Raw genomic sequence first — 25,988 nt, 5'->3', positions numbered from 1 at the left:
GCAGTAGTATTCCTGCAGACGGGTAGCAAATCGAAGACGTACTCGTCTGACTGTGCTTAAGCAGAGAGAAGTATAACTGTCTGATCTTTAGGGACAGCAGGGAGACTCGGGAGATGTAATTAAATACTAAGTTTTGTAATGGGATTGTGTTTTATGAGCTTCCCGCAGGAGGTTGGCAAAGTGCTATAATTGCAATGTTCTCAAACTAAAGTAGGTTCCCATCAGCTTTTGTCTATGTATTGGCTGTATGTGCTTTAAGTTAACTCTAGAGTCTAGAAAGCATCATTCGAGATGTACCCATAACCTCCGTCTCATACATTTATAACACACTGCGTGGCAGATGGTTGAAGACCTAGTTAAAAATGTGATTTTTTGGGTTTTTATGCAATGCGGAATCTAGATCCGTTTCACAATTGACAATTTGCCGGAGTATTAGAATTAAAACCTGCGACATAGCCGCTTCAAGGCAAAGCAATTGATTATTTAGGCGTCTTAAAATTTATTTCGGTTCGATTTTAAATGCACTATATCTGGTCAAGTGTGATCCGTATCATAATTTATTATTAGTGAACTACAGACCATCACTGTCGGTGCAGACGCCGGAAAAAACGCCTTTAAATAAATGCACTAATATTATCTATATTATGTATTGCGCAATACAGTCTGCCTGTCCTCACAGGAACTGCAGATAAGGTGCTTGTCTGGGAAATTCGTCATAAATTGTACTAGAAGGTGACAATGTTACAATTTTGTAACTCAGAAGTGTCTTTCTTCCCAAGTACCCAAACATACTAGTCGCACAGTGCTTTTCTAGTACTTATTAGGAAACCGACATCTCTAATGTAGCCGTGTACGCAGTAAGCTGGACGATTACATGGAAACAAAAGGCTCACGGAACACAAATTTCTGAGGTAGTTTTCGCGTCTCGCGAACATTGTTTGAATTAACAAAACGATTGAACAGGACATTGCAAGTTGCAGTCGTTTGATTGTCACGTATTTAAGGTATATATTAACGAAAATGTGGCAAATTGGAGTATTTCGAAGTCTTCGAAATTTCTCCGGGAATTGTTAAACCACAGTTACAATAAAAAATAAAGCGATTTCTCTCGCTACTTTCTGCTTGGACAGCTTATGCACGTCTACAGTTATTTTATTTTTTTATTAACCCCGAACAAGCCTGATTTCGGTTGGTCCAGCAAGGCGAGTTTGGAGACAACTTAAAAGTACATTTTAGTACTTAATCTAAAAGTCTCAAATAAAGCTACTTCAACGGCACTGATTAAGAAGCGACTAACGAGAACAGGAACAAATAAAATATAATTTCTAGTAATTGTTTTTCCCCCTATAATGCAGTTCATTTTTTAATTTAGAAAACAGGCCTGGACACTTGGCTAATGTGTATTTGCCTGAAATAAAATATTATTCTTTTCTCCTTTCACTCTGGAAATTTGGTTTATTTACTGTAATGTAATACAATGTCTAGGGACTCGGGCTGACATTTAACTGTGGAAACAAATTAAAAAATATAGTTTCTGTTGTCATATCAAACTGTTATCTGATGTGTTGCAAATGTTTGTAAGCATTCTCGGTTTGCTTTTTCTATAAGGCAACTCTAAAAAGTAAACAGCTGCAAGACCAGAGCATGTTGCATTTTACAAACGTGTGGCACTCGCACTTTTAACTATTAAAGCCTGTCTTTTCATTCACTCCACATTATTCCATGCGATTCACTGACGTCCCTCTTGTTTTCTTTCTCAGATCGCCTCTCTCTACTCAGATGGCACCATTGCATGAAGACTTTGGGTTGTGCTCTTGTGGGATTTACAAATAGCCATTGTCAGGATTGCTGATTGATAATGGAAGGGTGACCTGTCCAGTATGTTGCGCTGATCCTATCGACCGGTGGATTAAATGCGTCTTTGGGATGAGTGTGGCGGAGTGCACATAACTGCAGCGATGATGAAACACAAGCCACAAGTACTGGGGAACCTTCTGCTCTTGTGCGTTCACACGCAGGCCGGCCCTTCTGGAATAAAGCTGAAATAAAAGAACGATGGTTTGGAAAATGACTGAGAAGTAGGAGGAAGAAAAGCAAAACGTCCAGGACCACAAGGTGATGATTTTCTGGAAAGTGCTCAAGTGGAAGTCTCAGGGGTTGCTTTTGAAGGAAGAGAGGTGGGCGTGAAAGGACTTTGTTTCCTCTGCCTTGGGATTTGTTGGATATTCTGGGAAAGTGACTGGAAGATAAAGGAGAGAGGATTGGCACTGAAGGAAATGGAATCTGGAGCCGAGTCTGCCCAGCATCAACATCACAGGAGAAAGCCGGTGACTCACGGGCTGGATGATCAAAAAAGAGTAAGTCCAGGATTTCAGCATTTTGTGAACAGGAGTTTAAACCCACGGCTTTCCTTATCCATATGTGTTTTAAAAAAAAAAAACTAGCGTTCTTGAGGTTTATCCTTCCTCTGCATCTTTTGCCCAGACAAGAAGATCTTGCTAGCAAAAAAGCATGGAGGCCTCGATTAGTACACAACACAAGCCGGATGACCCTGTTGTGTCTTTGTCTGCTGGGTTTAGATGGAGAACATGTGCGTTCTGTCACTTTCTGTATTATTCTAAAAGTCTGACGAGCTTTTGCCAACTGGTGATGAGGGTTCGTACTGCACTGATACGTGCACACTGGGAGCCGAGTACCTGAATCCAGCCCACCTCTGTGTGTGAGTCACTTTAATGAGATTAACACTTCAAGACGTTCAGATGTTTCATAGGTTTTGTCTCGGCTGTATTGCAGCTTTGTTTTAAAAGAAGGTGCATGTGGGCTTTGGCAGCTTTTGTCTAGGTAGTCTCCCTTGCGCACACAGTCATCTGAAAAGTTTCTTTTTAAGAGGCATTAGTAAAAGTCTCCAGGCATTGGGTTTTTGATGTTTTGTATTTGTACGAAGGTGCGAAGCTTGCTGAGAAAATTCTCTTTCGTGTTTGGAGAACAGAGCCTTCGTGCCTCAGTTGAGCTGCACCGTACAGCACGAGAACCTCTTGGAGAGGAGGGGGGTGGGTTTAAAAAAAACGCTTTGGGGGAGGTGTAAGGGGCAATTAAAGCCGCGCGGAATAACTTATTTTATTCAAGTTTCTATTCTTGTGTCGCGCTGAAGTGCTGGTAAAACTACACATCAGACCGCCGGTTATGTTTGTGTGCAGGGCAGGAGTAAGCGTATTGCATGGGTAACAATTGCATACATATGTGTTGGATAGAGTGGGGTGGGGGGGTTGGTAGGCAGGGATGGCTGCATGTGGTGTTTGATGGCTATGGAAATGCACATTTCCCATCTGTTCTAGCTTTTGACCATGGTGCATGCTGGTATGGTCGTAGCATCTGAAAGTCTAATGCCACCCCATTGGTGGCAGCTGGGATAACATCAATTGGTCACGGTTTGATGATGCTCATTTTAACTTGAACTCCAGCCGTCATGGAGATTAGTACATTTATAATGATATATGTAAGATTCATTTTAATGACTGTCATGCACGGGCTGCTCTGCTCGCTTTTGTGTTGGCAAAATAAATCTTAATGTGGAGTCGAATTGCACTTCCTTCAGGTTTTCTTTTTAATGAGCTGAACTGATTGCCGGTAACTCTTGACTACCCTTTCTCTTTTCTTTTGGTAAAAGGGGACTTAATTTGAAAATTGATACATTTTTTTTCCACTTCATTGGAAAGTCTCAATTTCCCCAGACTGCAGAATATTTGGATGTATTGTGTCAGCCTGCTGCAAGGACATTTCATAAGGCTGTTAATCTGTCTGTGCCAATGAAAGAACATGCTTTAAAATCTTTTTTCCTCGGGTAATCATTTGTGACTGTGCACATTTAGGCTTACAAATGTTCTAGGGACCAAATACTGGTCTTTTATTTTTTACCCTATTAGGGATTTAGGTTTTGTAACCTGATCACCTTGGACTTATTATCATAAGTATAATTTAATGGGGAAAGAAACAGCTGGGATCTTTTACTGATTTTCTAGATTGCTTTCTTTTGGGCACAAGGCAGGACACACCATTGATCGCAGGGCGGACACAGACACGCACACACTGGCACCAGGGCCCATTTTCCCTGAAGCGAAATGACCTAGCTGTATGTCTTTGGACTGTGGGAGGAAACCGGAGCTCCCAGAGGATACCCCCATGAGTGTGAGGAGAACATGCAAACTCCACGCACCCCAGGAATTGAACCCAGAGCCACAGCGCTGTGAGGCAGCAGTGCTAACCACTGCAACACCATGCCCAAATGCTTTGTTGGGGTTAAAGCTACAGTTACCACCCTTGGTACCCCAAGACTGTGAGGAGTGTGACAGTGTTGGCATCATGAAGTCTTGACTCCATGCAGAGTCTTAAATGGGTTTGCTAGTACAGTGCCGTTCCCCCTCAGAGGTGTGTTGGAGACGGCAGTCTGAACCTGGGACCTTCTAGACCAGGCTGAAAGAAAGCAGTGCTGATCAGGAGAAATGCAATTTAAAGCAGGCATGTGCATAATGGGGCTACTTGTGCCTATCAAGTAGGTTTAGATCCCCCTCACCATGTCAGTGGTCCTTGTTGTAGTGGGTCAGATGCTCAACTGGGCTTTGTGGTCCAGGATAAGGACGTATGTACGGTAGTTGGAATTGTGTCTGATAGTGAATGGAATCCAAGGTCTGGCATCATGTTCTACACTTGCCTGTCCCCAGATGGCCCGGACTGCTTTTGCTTTTTGAATTTTTAATGGGAACAAGAGTTTCACATCCTGTTGATGTGCTTTGATGGCTATTAAACCTTTCATTTAAAAAAAAAAAACCTCTCATCTGCCTAGTCTGTCTCCAGCTTTGTGTGGCCAGAGGAATTTTCAGTCTCCTAAAAGGCCTGCTTTAACTGGCTCAGTGAATTGTTCCAGTTGCAAAAAATAAAAAATTGTGAAGTAATAAAATACCAAGTAGATCCTGCAAGAGGAAATTACCTCAAGGTTGCTGAAAATATGATTTGTGTTCCTAATTGCAGATGCATTTTTTTATAAGAAGATACCTTTTTCTTTCTTGGAGTTTCACAGTCAGTATTTTATCTTTTATGGTGAAAATGCAGTCTGTCTTTTTAGCTACAGTTTCATGGAATGAAAATGGACATGTAGCCAGATAGAAAAATGGCACCTTACATTATGGAAAAAACTCTATAAAAATAGGAAACTATAATGCGTCTAAGAAGCTAGAGATATAGCACTGAAACAGTTGTGCCAGAAGTTCAGTGTATTTGTCATAATGCACCTGCCATGAAAAACTCAATTGCGATGAGATGCTTATATGGTAAATAAGATGTGAGCAGTCTATATGATTTTAAAAATTGATACCCTCCTGTGGACAGTAAATGCATATTTTGGAGTAGCAAATACGTTGCTTTGTCTTTAGATTACTTTGAGATACATTACTGAATATAACTTATTGACTGTTTTTGCCTCCCATGTGCTTGTTATAGCTCGGTTGGTGGCTGGGATGTGGAAGGTATTTTTCCATCTTGGGTTTGGTTTTCCTTAGCAGTGGAGTGTCAGGTGTGTAAATCATAGTGCCACGTGTCGCTAGTCGTTTGTTCACCCTACCTGTACTCCACTGGGATTGTGGTACAGATTTAACATTCCCGTTTATTTGTTTTGATTTTTAGGAAGAACATTTTGTTCTGGAAAAATCACAGGATATCAGTGTTTGATTTTTCACTGTTTGGAGGAATTGAGTTGTGTGATCTAAACATTATGACTGTGGGTTTGGGATTATATTTTTTTGTCCCTTGGCTATTATTTCTTTCTAACCCTCCCCCAAAATGTTGCCTCCTTAAGTTAAAGCAAACTTTCCCAGTGAGGTAGATTTTTCTCAAAATAGCAGTTGGTCCCTTCAGCACCAAGTTGTCCGATTAAACTGGCAATGGTGAAGCATTTTAGTTTCGCCCATCCAACGGTGTTTCTTCATTTGACTTAGTTGTGCTGCAATAACTAAGTTGGAAGGTTTGGATGTTTTGTGAAGCAGAGTGCTGTCAGCTGTAATAATTGCATTGGCTGACATTGAAATTAATCATTTTTACGAAGCTCTAAACGAGCAGAGAATGTACAAATGTGAGCAGTTTGGAGAATGATGAGCACAGCTTTCCTGTACCTCTTTTCTGCGTCTTAGAAAGATTGAAATGGATGAAATTTAGTTCAGATCTTTTAATTGAAGTTTTACAAGGTGGACAACGCATCACCATAAACAACTGAACAAAGTTTCCAAGTTGTAAATCCCCTAAATTACTGACCCTAGATTCAGTCTCCCCCCTGAAGACATGGATGGGTTTTAGAAGCGTTCGGCACTCTTTTTAGATAAAAAGCTATTACTGGAACACTTGCAAGTTCCCGGCTTTGAGAAAGCTTATTTTTAGATCATTTTTGGACCTGACCTTCAGAATGTTTCCCCCATTGTGTTTAATTTGATTGGCTTCATGGGAACTGAAGTTAAAGGAGATAGTGGCCGCAACACTAAGGCCCAGAACACAACATTGACTTCCTCACCAATCAAAAAATTAAAAATCATTACTTGATGACAAATTTTCATTGGGTTGTAGCAAGAACTTTCTGGCAGAAAAAAGGGCAGCTTTCCAGCTTTGGGTATATAATTTACAGGGTGGATCAAAGCTTGTGCTGAACCCAGGCTTTCGCTCCAGTGGGCTAATTCAGTTTTGTTTTCTTTGATTTCTTGAACCAGCACACACTAGGTTCCCTTGGTTCAGAGTAATCATATTCTGACAGCTACAATGTGGAACATGCTGTCAGTGGTTTAGCTGTATGTAAGTTATTAAACTGTAATTTATCATTGCCGTGATACATAGTCCTTTCGTGACAACAGAAACAAATGATCTGATGCCAAAAATAACATCTAGGTGCCCAACACTGAATTTTCCTTTAATTTCATATACATTTTTTTGTTGCCTTTGTCTGACTGGAGTGCAATTAGGGCTTTTTCTTTTTCATCTCCCTATTCAGATCCTCAACAAAATTATTTATTTAACATTGCGCAATCTGTTTACCACAAGCATGCAAATTGTCCTTCTAATGTCTAATACAGTGTTGCAGACGGATGAAAGTCAGGGAGATCTCTGCCTAGTATAGCAAGAAGAGTTCCAAGATGTTTTTGCCCTCTTTTTGAAAAGTTTTCTTAATTAGTTAAGGGTGGCACTGAAGCGCTGATGACGAAAAAAGCAACGTCAATCCTAATGCGGTTAATTGCAAACAGTGATTCAGCAAGAGGAGGAAAAAGACATTTCCTTGATTGGACTTCATGATAGGTTTGAGTCTGTTTTGCATTTTCCTGAAGATGGAATAATCAGACATGAACAAAAACGCTAATCATTTCCATTATTTCTTCATAAAAGCTCTGATTTGTGTTAGAAATAGAACGTTAGGAATGCTTTTTTCCCCTGTACAAAGGATTCAGTATCTTGTTTGCTCCCAGATGTTCACAGGAAAGACACAGGACATCCATGATCAATATCTTAAGATGTGCCTTTATTATTGAACTGAGAAAGCTCCAGAATTGATTTTTATTCCATCACTCAGTATGTATGTTATTAGTCTACACAGGTTTTTGTACAATGCCAGAACTAATGCTTTTTCAAGACAAGCTTTTCCATTACTGTATCTGACGCGCCCACTGGTGCCTTTCATATTAATTATTTAATTGGCTGTATTTTGTCGTAAGTCTCAGTTTAAATTTCATTGATGGAGTACTTTATTACTGTAGAACTTGAACCTGTGTAGAGGCACCTATTCATAATGCAATTTAATCACCATTTTGATTTGTTCTGAGTTGGCCAGCTTCCCAGATACTGCGTGCTAAAAGCAGAGAAGTTGTCATCCTTGCTACACATAAATCCATGTTATTGATAACATACTTTCCCAGCCAAAGCAGCTGACATTTAAAATTAATTGAATATTAATGGTGGCAGGAATCTGTAGTATTAATAGAGGGTAGGAATCTAGTGGAAGGACCACTTGCACTGTCCCACTGCCCTCATTTCTTTTGAGTTAAAGGAGTAGGAGTGAAAATCCTACTACACGACATTAGAACTTTGCTGTTAAGAGTCTGTGCTTGTTGCTATGTAAATAGCTTGTTGCTATGTATATAGGTCTGCTGTACAATATTGATAATTTCATGAGGTAGTATAACTCGTTTTTTCATGTTTTACTTTTTTAAAAGTAAATCTTCAGGTCATGAAACAGTATGTGAATGAAGAGGAGTCAAATACATATTTAATGCATGACTTCCACATTTCTAATAATATTCCCTAAAGGGATGGCTACTTTAAATACTGAGAAGAGCTGTGTAAAGTAGGTAGATACACTTAGGTTGTAAGGGAGGACCAAGCTGTCAAATGTGATGTCCAGTATTTCTGTTATTCCTGGGTGCTGTGGAAGACAACGGCGGAAAGGAGACTGTGCTTAATGAGGAGTGAAGCTCTGCTGACAGACAGACAGGAGGGGAGGAATGAACATCCGTGGACAGCAGGGTTCAGTCGGAGCCTCCTGTAGGTCCACCGACCATCTGTCAGTAGGCCCTCTTTAAAAATAAAACCCCACCACTTAAGGAAGATGCAGAGCAGGTGGCGCACCGTCATTCGGAGGGCCCTTGGGCAGGGGGATGGAGGCTTGTGTGAGAGAGTGCGGAGAGACACCCAGGATTTGCAGCTGCACAGAGAAAACGAGCTGACTCCTTCTGCTGAAGTCCCAAGCCTTTTTCCATCTGGAGGCTCAAATACGAGCTCCTGCCGAAGCACAGTCTTTTAATCTGTGCTCGTATTGCATTAGCCCAAGTGAGAATCTGTTTACTGGTTTTCCTTTTTTTTTTTCCTTCAATTCTTTATTTTCTCTCTGGAAAATGGCATCCACGGCCGGTCAATTCTGTAGGTCCCCCTTCTCTCCGGGTTTTGACATCGCCAGGTCGTTGCTGGTTGTTACGGGTTCGGATCTGGCCCAGGAGCGGGTGTCGCAATAAGTCACATCTGCGCTGTTTCGAGAGCCGGGCTGCTATGTGTGGGAACAGGGAACAGGTGTTGCACTTCGTTCTGCTAGCTGCAGGCCTCTGCTCCTGGCCGTGGTCCCATATATCTTTATTTTGTCTCATCATTGTACAAGATTCTTCAAGCTGTTCCTGGCACTGTTCAGCCCGCCAGCCCTCTTCCACCACCCTTGTTCTTTGCCCTTTTCTCCCAGATAAGAGTGCTTGCTGGCTGCTGTATTGTATTATAAAAGTTGTTTCAATTTAATTTGGAATATCAACTAGATTTTCTATCCTCTGTTTTGTTTTTAAATCGCAATACCTTGGGTGTATGATTAACAGTTAGTTAAGTGTGGAAGACCTGCTTCAAGACATTTAGCAACAATTTGAATCCCTTCTTATGATGGATTAGTACCCGTGTTATTTTATCTGGCTAAAAAGAAGGCAAGTTCAGTCTTATTACTGCATCAGTGCTTTTCCTTGAATTGTTTCTGGATTGGTGTCCGCAAGTGAATACTGGGGGCTTAAAACTAACAAATCTCTTCCCTGCTTCATTTTGACAGCGATGGAGTAGGTAACATTTTTTGCTCTTATCAAGCTAAAAAGAAAACAATTTACAATTTAATGCTTTTCTTTCACTGCTATCTTGTTCTGAGAAATAATTTGCGCGCTGCCTGAAGACACTAGCTGATACCAGCACTCTCCTTGGTATTGCCCCACGACAGGTGGAAAGGGGCAAAAACATAATGCGCTAAATTACACATTCACTTCTTATTTGTAGACTTAATATTTTCATGGAATTCCGTCGTATAGGAGGAAAATTCAATTTAACGCTTCAGGAATTTTGCCCTGATAAGGGGTGCGTTGAACAGTTCTCTTCTGTCCCCTGAAGTGGTTAGTTAGATATTCCCAGTTTTTCCTTACACGTCAGTGTGGAGCTCTGTAGTTTTTATCACTTGGGCTGCAGACACGGCCCTGACAAAGAGCCGTGAAAGCTGTGAAACGCGCCATGTGTGTTGAGAATATGTAGGAGGTTAATGGAAATTTCTCAACTGCTTTACCGTGATTTATGTTATGTGATCGAAATCCTGAAGCTGCTGTCTGGTTGCAGTACCTGGAAAGTCGTGGAAGCTGCTTTCACATCAGTAAGGATTTTTGTTCTGGAAGAAGATGTTCATTTGCATTATATATTCCAGTTGTATGTGGGCATTTGACTGTTTGCTTTATTAATGCTTTTTTATTAACCTGGAATGATTTTTGAGGTACACTGATGGGGTCAAAGGAATTATTACATTTCAAATAATCCAGAGGGGAGACACACAGCATCCTCTTTTTGCCTGAAGATTCAAGATGTTTTTGTGACTATTACTGTGTTTCAGGACTGGACACGGTACTGAGTAATGCTGTCGTGTGAGGATTAAATGTTTTCTCATCCAACAGGAAAAAGATCTTCTCTCCATTACTTAAGGTGATATACTGTAGGTATTTTTGAAGGATATTTAATGCCATGCTCCTTTGCATAGGCCTTATTTTTTAAAAATTTTACCTACAGTTTCAGTTTAGGGCTAACCATGGTTCATATAAAGATTTTTAGGCTTCAGAAATTTGTAGCTGTAGCTGATATTTTGACATTTCTAATTGTTAAAACACCTTTTGCATTGTTCTAATTTAACACCTGCTTTTTCCTAAACTGAAAAGAACATAACATTGTTAGAAAGCGATGGACATATTTTGGGTTACTGATACAACATTTTGTAAAAATATTTAGTTTCCTTTCATTTTGCCACACTAGGAGTCTGCCTTTCCATTTTCCAAAAAGGTGTTAGATTAGATGTGATTTAAATGTTTTATTAATCCGACCTGTTGCGCGGTCTTTCTTATTCGGAGCGATTGTGGAAGGAGAGTCCGTACATCATCAGATGCTTTTTCCCTTGCCTGTTTCCAGGTAGGTGCTTTGCATTACAATGTGATTAGGGAGGGGGGGTGGCGTCTCCAGCTGTGTGGCTAAGTCTGGAGATCTGCAGCCTCTGGAGTGCACACTGGGATAGCTCAGCAGGTGGCAGCTTCACTCGACTGAACACGAAGACTGGAATTAGGGATTGGGGAAACTAGGGGGAAACGGCAGCACTTCCATCCACAGAAAGGCGAAATGAGACCAGCAGATGGAGACGATCCTTGCCGTGCCTCTTCCAAGACTTGTAAACCACCCAGGCATAAAGCATTCGGTTCATATTATGTATGTTTTCTAAATAATTGATGAAGTTGAACAGGTTTATGTATTACTACAGAAGTGAGGCTCTTTTTGAAACTGGCTGTGCTTTTTTTACAAGATGGGACACCCAGCTCCACTCAGCCAGAAAGAGGGTTTGGTGTTCAGAGAGGGTCTTTGCGGAATATTGGAAGCGTATTAGTTCCCCTACGCAAAAGGAAACAATCCCTTTGTTAAAGATAGGTACTTATTAGTGAAGTAGTACTCGCAGAACAATGAGCGATCCTGTGGACTGGTGATTTACATGGATGATACATGGTATCGTAGAATTTTACAAATTCCAAATTAAGCACGAAATTGTGAGCAGTTTGTGAGAGTTGTGACTAAACCAGCCCTTCCTGCTCTCTAGTCACTGTAATGACTCATCTAATGTGATGTACAAGTGAATTAGTACAGGTTCTGCTCCAGCCGATCTACTGCAGAAATGTTATCGGCAAAACTATCTCAAAGTCATGAGCAATATTTCTGTTGTATTAAAAGAAGTGTATTCACAAGCCTGCTCGTTTACAATGTAATGGGGTCGTTTCACCTCACCGGAGGTTTTGTTATCTCGTTCTGAATCACAGACAATTACTGCAACATGGCACTGAGCATACCTGTTAATTTATTGATCTATTTCGTGATGTATATTGGAGGTTTTACATGTTACTGTGTACATTTCACTTTCATTGTGGTTTCAGAATTCATTCATCAATGCTAATTCTTTCTAACCCCCAAATATAAAATTAGCATTGCAGTTTCCCTTTAAGAAGATGTGTTAATCCCAATGTTCTGGCAAAGTACCCCTTGGGGTCCACATAATCTGGCCCCCTTAATAGAAATTCCCACTTGGTGGAGCGAATTCCTTAACGTCTGTACCCGATCGGTTGTACAGTGGGACTCTTGGCGCAAAGTGACTCCTGTATGTTGCCGTTGTAGATACTGTGCTTCAGTGATGGGTGAAATGGGTCTCCTTTTATATGTGAAGCAGTTTTGGATCCTTTCAAATAAAAGTACTATATAAATGCAGGGATCTTGACATTAATAGAACAACATAACAGTCAGCACGGCTACGTTTGCAGTAGAGTATCTTGCTTTGTGTCTTTTAACAGCCCTTTCATATCAATTGCACATATAATCAATACCCACATTTTGTTTACATTGATTTCAGCTGTATTCTTGGCTGCTGAACACATAAATTACATTTCTGAATCTTGTAAACAGCATCATTTGACATGCAGTTTCAACACTCTGGAGTTTGTTTTTCAGGATGCATAATTCATTTTGTAGTTAAGCTAAAAAAACGTAATTTAAATAAAATATCCGTAAATTTATTTTTTCAACGTATTTTACTTTGTGCCAGAATGTAAGTGCCTTCAGCTATGTGATTCCTCTAGTTCAGCTGCAGCCCTGTAGGTAATGGTTAACTGGCTTTTGTTGCTTTATCTGTACAAATCAGCATCAGATCTCCAGAAAGGGAGGAGAATATCCTTTTGCCCTTGTTCTGAAGCTGATAAACTCCTCTGCAATTATTAGAAAGCACCACTGGCTGAAAATTGTTGACTGAAATTATGTTGGAAAAAATAGCTAAATTCCTTAATTAAATGCAGGTATTTTCTTGTAAAGATTGAAAACTTAAAAAAAACTGCTAAAAGGATTACCAGAAAGAGCTTTGTATTTAAATTGTTGCTGACTGAAAGGATTTGTGTTGTCCACATTTGTACTTTATTACTAATAAAATGGATCTTTTAAACCTACCAAAAACAATACAATTAAAGATTTAGTAATGAAAACAATAATATTAAAGATGACAGTTGTATTGAAGTGTATGCAGTCTATGAAGTATTGACTTTATTTATGGCACATCAGCTCAATATTTAACTGCTTACATGTGGGAAGCATTTCCTGTACCTCTAACTGAAAACTTTAGCTGAAATTTACTTTCAGCAAATATTTTAAACTTAGAAAATAGTTTCTCAAGAACTCGGAATGATTCGGGGTTATACCCTAGAAAGCAAGCCATTTTTTAAGAGAAGACCAAACTGTAGAACATATTTTCAGGATCTAAATTTATTTCTTAAATGGCCATTGTCCACAGTGCTCCATGAAGTGAAAGTAAACCCGACTAAATCTGAAAAAAGTGTCAGTCAAGCAGAGTAAGCCTTGTGAATATTTAATGATTACAGCTTTGAACACGAGGTGTGAATGTTTAAAAAAAAATGAGTTGGCTCAGGCTGTTTTGAGCAAACTTTCTTCATGTCTTTAGATTGATATGTAACCACACTGCAAAAAATGCAGAGTTGCAGTTAAACTTGTTTGTTGTTGGTTGCTGATTGTAATTATTTGCATTGACTTAACAAGAATTTCAGATTTTATTGTTATTTAATGAAAGATGTGGTCCAACTTAAATGACACCAGTAGAGGAGGAACTGTTTATCTGACAAGAACTAGCTGTGCTTTGAGCTTGATTTTGTGCTGTTTTGTTTTCCGTATTCATAATTTGGCACACACTGATTCTGTAATGTGTTCTTGTTGCCAGTGCTGTTGGCAGGGCTACAACCAAATGCAGAATGGGAGTAGGGTCCTTCAGCATCTGGAATGAAAGGACCAAGTGAGGATTCCCCAGACCAGATGGTCTTAATTCTTTTGGATCAGGTTCGCATTTGAAAGGCCGAACGCTGTTACTTGAGTGAGAAATGTTGGTTCAGAAAAAAAAAATCTTTTATACTCCTGTTTCTGACTCTAGTTTTTGTAGGGTCAGTTCACGTGTACAGTCCCACAAGCCCTGCAACGTGTGCTGGAATGCCTTAGGTTATATTCTGCCTTTCACCAGCCGAGATGCCAATACTGTTAATTATCCCCTCTGGGTGAAGAATATCTTTTGGAGTGGCTTGGTAGTAGTTTCGTACGCTTGCCTGTCATCATACTCTTTATTGTGATATGTAATGAAAAATACAAATAAGCCTAGTAGTAGTTGGTTTCTGAACAGTGAAAGGCATACCGTAAACTTCGCTAATGAAAATGTGGTTTATTTTTTGCATGCATCTTGATTTTGTTAGATTACACGATTACATATTTGCATATGAGTAATAAATTAATATGAACAAAGAGTGAAGTATAAATTGTAGATTCATGCATTCGCTTATGCTACACATTCCTGTGGTAAGTAGCTTGTCAGGTTAGAAGGTTAAATGCATTTCCTTCTCTAACTGTATGCTTTTGTTGTGGTATGTTAACAACGGTTTCATTACTAGTAATTGGAAAACAAGATTCTTTTTTTAATCTTGGTCATTTTGGTGAAAAGCGCTTGTGTAAGCACAGAAGAACAACGCTGTCTTGGCTGACACTCAAGGACATTGGTGGAATGCAATCTTCTCTCTTAATAGGTTTTGGTGTGGGCAAGAGAGAGACCCGATAGCAAGACTGTAGAAGGCTAGATGTAAGGTAACTGGATACTACATTTGCATTAAAGCAACCAAAACCTATGCATGCACTTGATACAAACTTAACCAGTTGGTTGCATTTTAATTTATGAAACTGTGTTTATTCTAACCCAGGACTGTAAAACTCCAAGAAAACTCCAACTCCAAGTGCTTGTTCATACTTAAATGTGAGCTCTCACAATTATTACCAGGCTTTAAATCAGATTTAACTGAGTGACAACGTGTCTGCCACTGATTGCAAGAAAATCGTGCAGTGTTGGTCTCTTGATGATTTAGTTCAATACAGTACCAAATGGACTCTGGAAGAAATCAATATTTCACAAGACAGACGTGTTTTTGTGAAAGATATTTATATAGTCTAAATACAAAGAATTTATCTACATCTTTTTTCCCTATAACATAATCTTGTTAAGTGTGGCTTTAAAAAAATGTTTGAAATTAGCATGCTAGGTTTCTCAGGGAAGTACCTACCATATTCACAAAGATTGAAGTCCTCTACTCCAGTAAGGATAATGTTATGATGCTGAAACCTGTGTGTATGTTTTGCTGTTACCAAAAATGCCTGCGTAATGAAATTGGGAGACCTCCAGTGCAAAGAGGTCAGGCCTTTTTAAAGATTATACATCACCTGCACAAGGCAAGCTTAAATGAAGACTAAAAAAGTCCAAATGTTTTTGTGTGCAACGTCACCCAGCGTTCACTGCTTCAGCCTCTCTCTTGACCTCCTGAGGGTTCTGTCTGTGTAAATGTCTCTAGAATGATAATTTTGATATTAGTTGGGGCTGCACTGAAGTACTGCAATGTATTAGATTAGCATCCTTGTTCTGCAGTGCTGTATACTGGGGCAGTACAGCCTGCAGCCCTTCCAAGCCATTGCAGTGCGTTTAAACAACCATTTTTTAAATTGCTGTAATAATCCTGCTAATTATCAATCAACTAATAAAGGAGCTATATGTAGTAAAATTCTGCACTAAGCAGTGGAACCTCCTTGATTATCCCTTTTATCGCATGCCTGGCCTTCTACAACAATGGGTTAATTCATTGCTCCTATTTTCTCTTCCATTTAGCTTTCTTACACATGTGTAAGCACCAACGAGAAGCTCTCGCTTAGTTTGATTCTGTGTGCTGTTAAGTTAGTAATGGATGTAATTTATTAAAAGCGCCCCCTTTAACCATTTTCTGCTATATTTAATCTCAGTCTTGATAACAAAATGATGGTGTCCGTGACTCTGTTATGGAATGGTACAGTCTGCTGTATTGTGGAGAGAGATAAGCACACACAGCTGAACCTGATGTGCATTATTATATGACACTGAGCAACTCATCTGGGTGCCTATTGCCTCACTGTGCTGGGCTGAGTCCCAGCATACATTTAAATCTGAAGGGGAGCTTTTCAGTAACCTGGGAAGTCAAAAAACATAAAAACATTATAAAATCCTATTAGACTCAGCGTCTTGCACTCGTCATTGTTATCAAAGCTATGTGCCCAGTCCTTGGAAAGTGGAGGTGTAAAATGTGTTTCACAGGTTGGGCAGTAATTCTCTTGTCACTGGTGAATCCTCCCCCTGGCCCACCTCAGCCACCTTGTGTCCACTTTGTGACAGCTCAGGCACTTCGTGAGCCAGCTTCACACGGCAGGGTCCTGTCTATCTGTGAGCTGGAGCTCCTTAACGTCTCCTCCGTCAAAGGCTCTTGCTGTCTTTCCTGTTCAAGATCCTGAAGTCCGTTCCTGGGATCGAGTGTAACCCGGTGCAGGGGCCCATGCACTGCTGATCCAGGATCTTCATGCCTCCTGAAGCGGTGGAAGAGGCCACAGCAGGACATGCAGTACTGCGTGAAGCAGCTTGAGGGGACTGGTGTATGCATTGTGCCTGGAAGGACCCTACCACTTCAGAATGACAATGTTGCCTCCAGCTGAACAGCCTCAATTGCTACCAGAGTGTGAGATTTACATATAAATATTCTTTGGGTTCTCAGATCTTGAGCACTGTGGTCTTTCTGCACCTCCTGCGCACACTCTTCTTCTCGATGCTCCGTATTTCACTGGCTCGTTGTCGTCAGGAGACGTGTATACAGTACTGTAGTTAGAAATGGAGGCATGCTGGGAAAAGTGACGCAGTAATGTTCCCCCCAGTAATGAGATTCAGGACTTTTCTATTCAAAAAGTGTCCTCATGGAGCAAAGACCGGAGAAGGTGGTGGTGGTGGGTCATCAAGGTGGAGCAGGAATCTACATGTTGATTTTATTGTCTAAGAAAGTGAGCCCAGATTTGTTACTCTGTATATGATTTCTTTGGCGTTATTCTTTATGCAACCTTAATACATTGTTTGGATTTAAGGTTTTTACCTATTTAGCAGATTATTTTTTAAGACTTAAATGATTAGGAGGTTAAAGGGAAATTGGGATGTATTTTAGCCTTGGTAGATCTAGAGGAGCAGTGTGAGAGAGGCAAGGGGGGGTGTTGCATTATCTGGATTATGTCTGGGAAAGATAGAAATTAAGTCCAACTTCGGCAGGAGTTTAATTGTTTTTGGCAGTTCTTTTTCACAGTGCAGTTGTTTCCAGGATGAGGAATGTTTTCAGCTAGCTTCTCTAAAACCTACAGATTTCTTTTCCCTTTTGATGCCTGTCTTTTTGAAGCAGATCTAAAATAATTATAAGGTGAAAGAAAGCAATTGTAGTATTTATTCTCATTTGTTTTGTACATAGGGGTTTTATGTTATGTTTGTGTCTCTATTTTTTTCCTAAAGTGCTCAGAATCCCTCGCTGGTATTAAATTCCTCTCTCACCTTAGGCAAGCTAGCGATACGTTTTTCTCTACTATATATCTTGAAGAAAAGCAATTGAACACTGCACACAAACAGATCTGTTTGATTGTGTTCTCTCATTACTGTGGTTGAGTCCTTTGCCCGTTATTGTTAGTGACATTTCTCTTAACTATTTGGCTATAAAGGTGATAAAAGCCACGTGATCCGAGCTGCTTAACAGGATTTAATGTAAATGTAATAATCTGACAGTTTAATACCTTAACTCCAGGTAGGTCTCCCTATGATTAAAACACAAATTCCTGCCAAAACACTGCAGACTCAATAGTGTTTTTTCTGTTGTGGGGAGATTCTGTATTAACAACCATACAGACAACATAACCTTTAGTATGAGTTAAGTTCTATAAATTTTTGGGCAAAGTGTACAGTTTAATGCTTTAAGTATTTCTGGTTTTGATAGTGGTATAAAACTACATTTGATAAAAACTGGATATCTGCTGAGACCTGAATGTTAGCATTTCCTTGGTTACTTACAAATTTGAATAAGGTTTTCTGTTAGCACTTTCTGTCCTTGTTATTTAAATGCTGAAAAAATACATGAAGGCGTTTTCCCTTTTTTACCCTCGGAGTAAAATAAAATTCACTCTCTGTGCATGTGGTGAGCGAGAGTATTTATCATGGTCCCTAGCTGGGACTCCTCTATTGAGTCCACTGTAGAGAAAAAAAATCAGTCAACATCTGTGCAAGTGGTGTTCTAATGAAGAGAACTGGAGCCATTATTTCATACCCCATGAGACATAATGCCTTAGCAGTAATATCTGCTGAATTTATCAAAGTTGTGGCACCAAAGTGCCAGATTTGCTACACTGAGATGAGGACAGAACAAGCTGAAATATCAAAACCTATAAATAGATGTACTGAAGTGTTTCATGTGAAAATCTCAGACTTAAAAGAGCAGATGTTTAGTGCTGTACAGTCCTTTGTTTTCCTGCTTGCTGAATATACAGGGCAATAAAAACAAAACAACTGTGCATATATATTTTTAAATCATGTTTACAAATTTTGGATCTTGATGTTAAATATTGGCCTCATTTTGATTGATCACTCATGTTTGACTAAGGCGTTAACTGTTGTATAAGCAATAACCATGTTTGGGAACAAATGGTGATTTGTCCTTTCATTGTCAAGCCTGGTGAACATAAAAAAAAAAAACGCCCAACAACCAATATTCCCCATTACCTGGAGAGCAACGTCTTTGTTGGAGGCCAATTGCACTGTTACTCACTGGGTGGGCTTCACGGTTAGAACCTGCCAAAATCGGCGATAGGCCTCATTCTGGGAATTTAGGAACCCCAGCACCTCAGAGGATCAATGGGGAGTTCCAACTGTGATGGTCTGAAAAAAAGTGTCTAGTTGTTACAGAGCTACACTTGCAGTGATTGAGGGCAAACTGATCACATGGCAGCCTGACTTGCTGCCCTTTTTCCTGCAGGCTCATGCTACTCGTTCTCGTGGCCTCATGCTGTTCGTGTCGATACGAGTTTTCTGCAGAGGCTAAGGCTCTCCGTGCTTGACTCGCCAAACTTGAGCCGCACTGAACTGGCACGGGGTGAGCTGGGCCAAGGTGTGGCATGTGCCTTGTCTCGGCAGCAATTACTGCTTGTTTTTAATTACTGTGATTGTGATCTGTGGCGTTTCTGCCTTTGACGGGCAGTCCTGCAGTAATCCACACCGATGTTGAGTCAGCCCATCAGACTTGTAACCTGAAAGGAATCACTGCTGATGCTATCTAAAATGAGTTTGGTAGCTGTGCTCCATGAAGTCAGCCAGGTGATCATCAGTTATAGTGCCGGTTCTGAAGGGACGCCTTTCCTCATCCAGTGGTCTGCTGATTGGCTCATGGTTAAAAAAAAAAGGGTGATCTGCCCCTGTATGTTCGATTGCAGTAAATTAAGGCTGCAGTAGTGGGAGGAAAAGGGGAACAGGGAAATCATTACACTGTGTGATCTGTTCTGTATCCGGGAAGGCCCAAATCCCTTTTCGTGGCATGTTAATTAAAATCTGGATGGTACGAATGGTCGTACGATTTGTTTTCACATTTTGGTTTCTATGTGGATTAGAAAAAAAAGTATTGCTCTGGTGCCGTGCTATCTACTGTACATATGAAGACTTCCTAAATGAAAACTCAGAGATTTTGTGACTTGCCAGTGCGTGAAAATTAGAATTCTGCATTTTTTTAAATGATGGCCTTCAAATCTCAGTTACCTCTTAAACACTGAGAACAGTACGAATTCTTCTAGCAGTTGGTCATTACAACGTCAGTCTTGCTGCCACATTCATTTGACAAGGGCAGGAGATTTGCACTGTCAGCCCTGTATGATATGCAGTGTTCTCCTGCAGGGAGGCGTTCAATCAGTGAGTTCGTAGTCTTACATGTTAGCATAAATAAAAGCTTCTTAACTGGAATGTTGTCAGCGTTGTCACCCCTATTCCAAAAGAGCAGGAATACCTATGGAATTGTTTGGTTCTTCATAAAAAGATTCTAATAGCTTCTAATAATAGTTAATAATAGCTATTAGAAGCTTCTAACAGCTTCTGATAATGGGAAAAATACAGTGCATACATTTATATGTAATGTGGGAAATGAATCCTACTTGAGCTATTTTAGTGTATGTTTTAATTGAGAATTTAATGGAAAATAACCTGAAGAATGGTGCAGTTGTAAGGCTTTCAATTTCAAAGGACTTACTCAAATGTACTGTATACAGTATGTTGTAATTTGTGTTTGTTGGTATTTGCAGTCTAGTACTACTCTGCTTTAATTTGAGTAGCATTTCTCCTTTCTCTGTTAAATGGTAGGTTGTGGAGAGTTTTTGGTTTCAGAAGTTCAGTAGTTAGTGGTGCCTTGGCGGGGCATTGAGCCAGAACTGTTTTGAAGCACACAATACTTCGATGATCAATTAGGGTTGCTAAGATGGGAAGTAACCGCAACAGTAACGTGCGTCGGAATATAAAACGCAACCTTCCTTTGAAGTGAGGTTGGAAACTGCACGGGAGGATGGCATTTTAATGAAACCCAGAGCATCGTCTTCTTCAGGGGTGGAAAGCAAAGATCATCGTTTGCAATGTTTTCTTATGAATCAAAAAGCAAAAGCGTGCATTGAAAACAAAGTTGTTGGGTATCTGACGGTAAAATGTTTCAAAGTCAGGAAATTCAAATGCTATGTGCATGGCCATAATTTCTTTGAATTTATCAGCCTTTCATGTTGAGATATTTAAAGAGCCCTCTCAAGCAGTCTTTGGGGACTGTTGTGATAGATGATGAAACAATAAACTATACTCCTTAACAACTGTGTTTTCTGGGGATCACGCTTGACAAAAAACGTTTTTGTCACAGCTGTAATGAACTGTTCTGACTAATCTTTCTTGCACAACATATAAACAAAATCACATTCTGCAGTGGACTAAATCAGACATGTGCTCTGCTTTGACGTGCTTAGTGCAGCGCATTGGAAAGTGTGTGGTTTGGAGCCACTTGATCCTGTGTCCTGTAAGTGTGGTTGGTCCATCCATGTGAAGCCAGCGAGGAAACTGGAGTATGTGCTCGTCCCTTGTCCAGCCACGTGTGGCATGCCACTTCAGTTCGCTTAAAGCTGTGCAGACGTGTGAGCGCGTCTTCCTTATCTGGCATCCTCCGACTTATTTGACGGTGAAAGGATGGGATTTCTGTGCCCCAGCCAGAGTTAAGCCCCTTAGTTGACTCGGATATGCACAGATTTGTTTTTCCCTGCCTTTCTTGAGTGAGGTGGACACACGGATAAGCCGCAGTAACTATCCCTGCTTGAATTGAATGCATGTGGCCTGTTGGTTTTCAAATGACAACATTTGAATTCATCCTATGCAATGACAGCTGGAGGGTGATGCTGCACACTTATTTGGGAGCATTGTGGAAACTGATAGGAGTGTAGCAGGTGGTATTGCTTTGGACTGTGCGTTGCACTTGAATGTTCACAATATTATCTGTTGCTGCTGTGTGGAAGCTGAGTAAAAAGCCTGTGTATGAAAATACACTGGCATTTACTTGAATGACTTCTGAATTCTGTAATGAGAACTGATGAAGGCTATTTATTTCCAAAGACCGGGTCTCCGGCTATGTCAAAATACATGGCTGACTGACATGTTTAAGAACTGATTTTTAAGAATGTTAATCATTAAAATTTTGCAAGCACGAATGTTAGATTCATAAGAAACATAAAAGCCTGGAAAGCACATTTACCATGTCATTGTAATTATTGCTATATCTGAGGAGTTTTCAATGTAAGTGGTTGAAAAAGATCGAGTCAGTAAAAAAAAAACCCTATTTCCCCCCATCCTGATGTTTTTCATATGGTGGGAATGTGTGAGGAACAGTTTAAATGTAAATTAGCAGTGCAGTTTTGGTATGCATTGCTTAAAAGAGCTATAAATCCCCTGATGGATATTATAAAAAAACCATACCTGCATCTTAAAGTAGAATTGAATTTTCTCTTGAGACATTTATTTTATTCACAACTAATAAAGGATTGGTTCTGCATGCATACAAATATAATTGGAAAACAGCATTTTAAATATTTATGGAGGTGTTACATTTTTGCATTCGTCAATCTCTGTAACCTGTTTGGCTTCAGTTAAAAAACTGAATATAGTATGTGGAGCTCAAGCAGTATGTATACTATGCAGCTGTAATTGATTTCTACCTCTGTGCTATTTAAGTAGCCAATTTCCTAATGATTTTGAGTCACTTTTAAACCATGGAGGTTTATACTCTTTCTTGCAGGTGTGTTTTTCCTTCAGGGGCTTCAGCCAGCGAATGAATTTTTCATGAACTGAAGTTTTGGTAATTTAATGGAGGCCTTGGAAACCAAGATACGAAATGCAGCGAGCAGCACGGAGACGAAAGCTTGGGCGCCTCAGAGACGTGTCACCATGATCTCAGTGCCGAGCTCCTGAAGCCACTGTGCCTGGCCTGCTTTTGCCCTGGTGAATTAGTATCTGAGAGGTCCTGGGATTTGTAATTCTTTCCTCTCTGTAGCAAAGCGAGGCTTTTGTACGTACTGTACAGCGCGATGGATTCGCTTTGCATCTGTAGATCAGTTGAGTGTAAAGAACCGGTACTGAAGGCTGTAAAGCTGTAGTACTCTCTAATATATACTTGTTGTCCAAAGGGTGGGTACAACTGGGTGCTTTGTCCAGCTGCCTTTTTGTATGAAGTCCTTTGATCATAAAAAAAATGCTGTAATTTCACCTGGGCTTTAACGTAATATTGCATATTGTTCTCATTCTTTATGAAAGAAGCATCGCTGAACTGAAGAGGAGCTTTGGCCCAGGAACGGACTGCAGAGAGAAAGATACTCCAGGAAAGCTGGTGGGAGAAGCTGCAGTGAGCTTCACCTGTGTATCGAATGGGAACAGACTGTGGCTTGTGTCCAAGATATGAAGCATGCTGCTGTGGGAGCAGCTGGTTTCCATTGAGGGCAAGACTGATGAACTCGATTGGAGAGATCTGAGCTCCTATACCTGGATCATGGCCCACAACACAGTTGTCAGAGCATGTGAGGCTAAAAGCTACAGCAGCTTTGAAGATTACATTACAAGCACTTTTGTCATGCATTGAGTTTTGGAGTGCTGTGTTACTTGAAAGAAAGGGTTTGGTATCTTGAAATCCTTGCTTAATCTTTTAAAAGGGATAGAGGCTTCATAGAGACTAATCTGTTTTTCCCAGCTTACAGGCGGTGTGTGCTTGGCATGTTTCTTTCTTTTTAAGTAAGGAGGAAGATTCCCTGCTATAAGATTTAGGTTTGCCTTGTAAAGACTCATCACACAAATCTAAAATGGATTTGCAAGCTGTTGTTGTGCAGGTACAACTATAGAGCTAAATCCTTTTACAGACTACCTATGGAGTTCCTGCATATATTGTGTTCTGTATCAGTGGAGTACTGAGCAATGTCAGTACATTTCAGTTCTTGAATGTAGCTGTACACCTTGGTTTCGGTTTGCTGTAGTGGAGTGAACATCTAACAGGGTTTAAATTCTACTCGAAGAAACCATAGCACAAGGAGGTATATCCTATATGAAGTTTTAATTCCAACAAAAAAATTGCTTTCAAATTGGATTCATATGGCATCATTAAATTAAGTCTAATGTTTATGTAAATGTATTTCCTTTCTCTTCTCATTATGACCAAACCTGAAGAAATTCATCCCGTTGCATGTTGCCACCTGTCGGCTGATTATTGTAATTACATAATTAAAATTAAAGTCCATTTCTGTGTTTATTGAGGAGTTTTAGGGTCTTGTAATATAAATCACCGTCTTTGAATGTGGGCAAGCAGAAATGTGCAGCTTGTGAACAACATTTTTCCTCCCTCTTTTGATATATTTATGTTAGCAATTGTTGTATTTATATATCAGCATGTACTGTATGGCGTGTTTTCACATGTTCTAAGACTCTTTGAAGAGTGCTGTCTGCTGTTTTTATGTAGCAGGGTTGTTCCAAGAGTGTGCTGCTCCTTTGATGGATGTTTGCCTGAGAATAATATAAATGTTTATGAGAAAGGGGCACTTGTTGGAAAAACAAGCATTTATTTGGAGGTTTGCAACTGCTTTTCTTGGGTGGTTGTGTGTGCTTTTGTTTCCACTGGTAGGTGATTTTTAAAAAAAAAAGAAAAATACAGCCGTGTTTTGTCTCCTACAGTAGTGATTTTAATTCTGATTTTGATATGTAGGCTTAAAAGTCTGACACTTTGAAAGCTGAAGAAGAAGGTACCGAGAGGTCTGATTTGGGTCGATGCCTGTGCAGTGCCGTAAGGCTGGGAGTGAGGCGATTTCCCTTGAACATGAAAAGGCCATCAATCATGATGGGCTGAAGGTCCCAATTGGGAAACCTGTTTCTCATGTTTGCTTTTTTTATTGCCAGCATGCAGCACATACACCTATCAATGGCCGCATGTTCTAAGAATAGCTCTGGAGCTCTCAATGTTGAGGGTTTTATCAGACATCTATTAGTCTAACCCAGAACCGTGGCACATTCTTTGTTACCTTCCCCTGCCATGTTTGATTTTGCTTGGGTTTAGGACATGTGTTCAGTCACTTCACACAGCGTGATGTGTAGCAACCCCTTCCCCCTACTCCTTAATGCCAAACTCTATGTAATCTGCAGATTTGGGAATGAAGAGGGTTTTTTTCGTTTCTGTGCACATGTCTGGGTTTCAAGTGAGCGCATCGGGCCCTGTATTAAGACATTTTAAGTATGCTAATTGGAAAATGGTTATTCTGACAAGTACCCATTTCTTACAAACAGACGTGCAATTATGCAACAAAGCCATTTTTATTTTTTAAATTGTACATTCCATCAAAGACCACCTGCTAGCCAAGTGAAAAGTGGCCTGCTTTTGCTTAAAATTAAGTTATTGGAGCAGCACTTCAGCAGTAGGTTTGTGTGTGTATTGAGTGTGTGATTGTAGTATTGTTAAAGAAGCTTTTAACTGCAATTGAAAAAGACTTGGTCTATGTTTTTTCTTCTAAGCTTCATTAAACTTCGTGCAGGTAACCCCAGTTTGAGTGAGTGTTCATTAGCTTCCTTCACTGCTCACTAAGAGGATGACAACCTTTTGTATTAAGAAGACATCTGTATTCAGGGGACCTCGCTTCGGGCTTCACATGACTGCATGCGCTTCAGACAATTCTCTCCCAGTGTTCCGTTGATCCTGGAAGCAGAGTCAATTTCACAACAGTGCAGAAGTTCCTCTTTGCCGTCTCAGGCATGTCAAAATTCAGCAGATTTGTTTTCGACTCTCCACTGCTTCTTCTTTTGCTGTAAGAAAGGCACAAAGGTTCTTCTTTTAATGCACTGCTAATTGTAAATGGTAGTTTTAGACATAAAGGATGTCTTCATGACTTGAATGTGTCTTATTTTTGATGCAGTGTGCTGTCAGTACATTATCCTTTGAGAATGTGTTTGCACCATGTGTCCCAAGTCTCTTGAACTCTGGAGAGTTACATAACGATCCTGGTCAAGCTCATGCTTGACAATTGGTAAACACGTTGCACAGATTTTTCATTTGCAAAATAATTGCAATTCTCTGTAAAGTAATGAAGCTGCTGGAGATGCGATCATTAAATGGTAAAGGACAGAATACAGGCTGGGTGTCAAACATACAAGCAAAACTGGCCCACCAATCCCATTTGTCTGGTCCTTGTGGCCTGTGAATTGCGATGCCAGGATTCAGTTTACACCTTGTCAGAGCCTGCATATCGTACACACAAAGCAGGTGCCTTTGGTGATTCCACTGTATCTATCCACAAACTCAAGCTCTCTGTGGTTCTCTGCCTCTGTCTAATTGCAGTTTGATGATATCACACATGTAGTTTGATTGGGGTGTGTCATTGCACAAAAAGTGCAAGACCCTTCTAGACACTGCCTCCAATTTTTGAAGCATGTGAACTGCACTGAAAGTGCA

General features: G+C 40.2%; 1 protein-coding gene across 1 annotated transcript in view; it reads left to right on the top strand.

The window, feature by feature from the left end:
* nav2a (neuron navigator 2a) overlaps positions 1-25,988 on the top strand; it is a 222,733-nt gene that overhangs the window by 181 nt on the left and 196,564 nt on the right. The window contains exon 2 of the mRNA XM_069181810.1: positions 1,761-2,357. Coding sequence (XP_069037911.1) covers positions 2,277-2,357 — 81 coding nt within the window. The 5' untranslated portion in view covers positions 1,761-2,276. The remainder of the gene's footprint in view (positions 1-1,760; positions 2,358-25,988) is intronic.

Source organism: Lepisosteus oculatus, chromosome 21 (genome assembly GCF_040954835.1).
Source record: "Lepisosteus oculatus isolate fLepOcu1 chromosome 21, fLepOcu1.hap2, whole genome shotgun sequence".
Lineage (NCBI taxonomy): Eukaryota > Metazoa > Chordata > Actinopteri > Semionotiformes > Lepisosteidae > Lepisosteus > Lepisosteus oculatus.
The sequence above is the reverse complement of the archived record's forward strand: the minus strand, read 5'-3'. Positions and strand labels throughout refer to the sequence as shown.